Source organism: Gossypium raimondii, chromosome 7 (genome assembly GCF_025698545.1).
Source record: "Gossypium raimondii isolate GPD5lz chromosome 7, ASM2569854v1, whole genome shotgun sequence".
In the NCBI taxonomy this organism is placed as follows: domain Eukaryota; kingdom Viridiplantae; phylum Streptophyta; class Magnoliopsida; order Malvales; family Malvaceae; genus Gossypium; species Gossypium raimondii.
The window spans coordinates 2034650-2038939 of record NC_068571.1 but is presented as its reverse complement, the minus strand read 5'-3'; the positions used below and the strand labels follow the sequence as shown (position 1 = coordinate 2038939).

General features: G+C 37.2%; 1 protein-coding gene across 1 annotated transcript; it reads left to right on the top strand.

Annotated features, from left to right (window-relative positions):
- The first annotated feature begins 1274 nt into the window (after positions 1-1274).
- LOC105765562 (serine/threonine-protein phosphatase 7 long form homolog) lies at positions 1275-2404 on the top strand. Its single transcript, XM_012584744.1, has 3 exons — positions 1275-1927; positions 2009-2090; positions 2177-2404. The coding sequence occupies exons 1-3, from the start codon at positions 1275-1277 to the stop codon at positions 2402-2404; spliced, it is 963 nt and encodes a 320-aa protein (XP_012440198.1).
- The last annotated feature ends 1886 nt before the right edge of the window (positions 2405-4290 follow it).

The window sequence follows — 4290 nt, the reverse complement described above, 5'->3', positions numbered from 1 at the left end:
TATTTACCAAAATGGTACAAAAAAAACATAACAGTTAAAAAAAAAGCTGAAGGGTTAAGTGACAGACCCTGGTAGAGGGCCTGCCACAGGCGGCACCAGAGGTGCCAGTGGCAGAGGCGACACCAGCCCCTTATAATGGTCTCCCCACATTCGGCTGAAGGAGAAGAAAGAAGGAGAAGAAAGAAAAAAGAAAGAAAAGGAAAGGAGAATAAAGAAAAAGAAAGAAAAGGAAAGGAGAATAAAGGAAAGGAAATGAGAAGAAGAAAAAGAAGGAGAAAGAGGCGCAGGAAAAAAGAGAAAGAGAAGGAGAAGAAGAAGATGGAGGGAAGGAAAGAAAAAGAAAGAAAAAAAAAAGGGGAAGGTAATTTTTTTTGGTGTTATTTTAATTTTTTGTATTATTTGTGTAAAAACCAATGTTATGTACATGATATGTTTTATTATTTTATTTAGCATATATTTTTATGAAATTTATTTAGCATGTAAAAATTCATGTTATGTACATTCTATGTTGATTAGATATATTTTTATGAAATTTATTTAGCATGTTATAATGAGTTTTTTACAAAAATAGCATTAAAAATAAAATACTGAAAAATAAAATACGAAAATAAAAAAAAACAAAAATAGTATATTTCTTGAAAGAAATAAAATTCAAAAATAAGAAAAATACGAACAAAGGGCCAAAATAAGGGTTTTTTACTAAATTTAAAAAAACACACTAAATTAATACATTTCAAACATAATGTAGTAAGATAATATAAAATAATAAAATACGAAAATAGTATATTTTTGAAAGTAATAAAATTCAGGAAAAAGAAAAATAGGAACAAAGGGCCAAAATAAGGTTTTTTTTACTAAATTTATATAAAAAACACACTAAATTAATAAATTTCAAACATAATGTACTAAAATAATATAAAATAATAAAATACAAAAATAGTATATTTTTTGAAAGTAATAAAATCCGGGAAAAAATGAAAAATACGAACAAAGGGTCAAAATAAGGGTTTTTTACTATATTTGTTTTGAAGTTGCAAGCATCGCAATGGCTCGATTGATTAACGACGATCCTCACATATCTGATGCGGCTAATAATATGATAATATATTATTATTTGTTAATCACGAGTTCTATTAAAAAAAGATATACATAATATATAGAAATAAATCATGTTATCCTAATATTTATTTTCTGTAATTTAACACTATCAGGGCTCGTACCGCATATTAAGGGGCCGGGTGAATGGTATAGGATATCCCCCAGATGAACGATTAATGCCCTACTTGGAGCAAGCTAGATTCGGGTCAGCAGCATTGATCCGGACGTTCGACTTGCAATACGATTTAATATCTACACTAGTGAAGCGGTGGCGCCCGGAGACTCACATTTTTTATTTTTCGTGTGGGGAGTGCACAGTGACTTTAGAGGATGTTGCACTGCAGCTTGGGCTCCCAATCGACGGGAGTCCCATAACGGGAGTAAGTGCATTTGCTGAGCCGGCTGCACTGTGTTATAGCCTACTAGGAGACTCGCCCAACGATGATGAGTCAAATTTTTCAGGCTTGAAATTTACATGGCTGAAAGGCAAATTTGGACACTTATCAGCTAATGCCACTGAAAGAGAGTTGATGTGCGCTGCTCGAGCGTACATCATGCATATTACAGGGGGAGTAATGATGCCCGATTCAAACAACAACAATGTTCATATCATGTACATACCTTTATTAGCTGATTTGAGTAATGTTTACTCGTATAGCTGGGGCTTCGCAGTTCTGGCAGTGTTGTATCGGGAGCTTTGTCAGACAACAAAGCCTGCCATCGTAGACATGGGCGGATGCCTTACATTGTTGCAGTCCTGGGCACTTTATCAGATGTCATTCTTGGCATCAGTTACTCACCAACCATATATATATCCACTAGTTAACAGGTGATAAAATATAACTTGTCATTAATTGCCAGGATACTATATTGACTGATGTTACCAACCATAATATATTTGTTTTTGTAGATGGAGTATTTATTCGGGTATCGAGAGGTCGTACAATGTCCCGATATACTGTCTGATGATCGAACAGCATGCCAGGGAAGGGGTAAGCTATTCTAATATTCGTGACATGTTACTTTCTATATCTTACTCAAACCGTGCTAAATTATAACCATGTTATTAATCATGCAGATTATATGGATGTCATATCGTAGACCGGAAATTACAGCTAATATACTCTCGTCTGCGTATGTTCATTCTCATATGTGGTGCACTAACGCACCAGTTATAAATTTCAATGTAGTCGAGTGGTACCATGGGAATCGAGTGCTACGACAGCTTGGTTACGTACAATATATCCCGGATCCGCCATGCAATGTGGGGGTGGTTCACGGCATCAACAAAAGAGGAAAACCGTAATTGAATTCGGAGGTTAAGCACCGAAGATTTGTTGCGCTGTGAAATAATCGAATGGCTCGAATACCTCAGATGGTTATGGCTTCCGATTTGCAACCATCAGTAGAGTATATACAATGGTACTTTAGTTTGGGAAAACCATATCTACTTGGAGGGCAGTTGACTGTAGTCCCCCCGCACATGCAACGACTTGGGGCATACAAGCCAGTGAGTGATATGGAGGCGGAGCCAGCGGCAGATCCTGATCCCGAGCCGGAGCCCAAGCCAGATCTCGAGCAATATTTTTCGAGCTTGTCAAGGGGCAAATACCATGACGAGTTTGATATCTTTGGATCGTATCCACCGCAGTACAGTACTCTCGGCCCGTATCTACAACATCATGGCACTCCTTCCGGTTCAAGTTCATCGATGCTGTTCGAGCCACATGATTTTTCTTTCATGTTTAGCACACCTTCACCTGCGCCTAATGATGATATTGGTCGTCACAATCACCCACAACGTGAACGTCGACTTTCACATACGTATACCCCTAGGACCACACCATCGAACCATCAATTTTAGGGGAAGATTTTCTTTTTTGTACATTACAAAGTTTGTACTTTTTGTATAAATTTAATTATTCTAATTTTAGGTATGATTAGAACGGAACTTTTCTTCCCTTTTTGCATTATATTAAAGCTGAATTTAAGGTTAAATAGCTCCATTTTGGATATAATCGGAATTATTTCAAATGAATTATACTTTTTACAACTTAATTTGGAAACCATATAAATAATTATACTTTTTACAACTTAATTTGGAAACCATATAAATAATTATACTTTTTTCATTATATTAAAGCTGAATTTAAGTATAAGCATAAGCATAAGCTGAATATAAGTTAAGGGGTGTTTCAATAACATAAAACATTACAACATTACACATAACAAATTTACAGCATAAGCTCAATTCCGACCCGATCGTGACGATTGTCCAACATGATAGTTTTCCTGCGGGCATTTATTCCGATTATGACCAATTAACCTGCACAATCCACAACGCTTACCGTCAGATTTCTCCATAATGTCCATTTCATTATGGATTCTGGATGCTTGCGGATGACCTCTTGGATTCCTGCATAGCCCTCTGTCTGGGACAATCTCGAAAATCGTCGGAGGCACCTCCCACGTAAACAAGTCAGGCAGGACGGGGAACTCATTTTCCTAGACACACAATGTACGCTCGAGCGTGTACATATCATCGACAAATTGTTCAACATTAAGGTTCACTTTAGCACACGCTGCCATGACATGTGCACATAGATAATGAAGTGTTTCGAACCTCCTGCAGTCGCACTATCTGTTCCGGAGATCAACTCTATAGGACCTAGGTGGTATACCGGGTCGACGACCGATTGTCTCAGTAACTCGAAATGTTTTCAGACGTCGTGAATATATTTCTACATTCATCGACCTTGCCATTCGACGGTTTGCAACCATTACATCCCTGACATCTTTGACAAACACGTGTCCTGCCTCCATCTGGTTGACTTGTTGCTAACTCATTCTTGGCATCAAGGTAGCCAACCTATAGAATGTAGCCGAGAAGACAGATGCAATTAGAAGATGTCGTGTTTTCAATAATACATCGTTGACCCCCTCCACTAAGTTTGTGGTCATTTGACCATAACGAAAGCCCTCGTCAAAACTTTGAGCCCATTGCCACGGCTCCATTATACCCAACCACTGTCAGAAAGATGTATTTGTTTGACCCTCCACGTCACTCTCAAGTCGAATTATTCTTTGGAGGAAAATATGTGGCTCTAACTCGTACGCTGTATAAGTATTAAGAAAATATAAGTTCCAATAACTCGATAACATAAAACATTACAACTTATATTGAAAAGATAA

Coding starts and splice junctions, on each gene's coding strand:
- LOC105765562 (XM_012584744.1), top strand. CDS start 1,275: ATGCCCTACTTGGAGCAAGCTAGATTCGGGTCAGCAGCATTGATCCGG. Junction 1,928..2,008: donor ATATATCCACTAGTTAACAG/GTGATAAAATAT, acceptor TTGTTTTTGTAG/ATGGAGTATTTATTCGGGTA. Junction 2,091..2,176: donor AACAGCATGCCAGGGAAGGG/GTAAGCTATTCT, acceptor TTAATCATGCAG/ATTATATGGATGTCATATCG.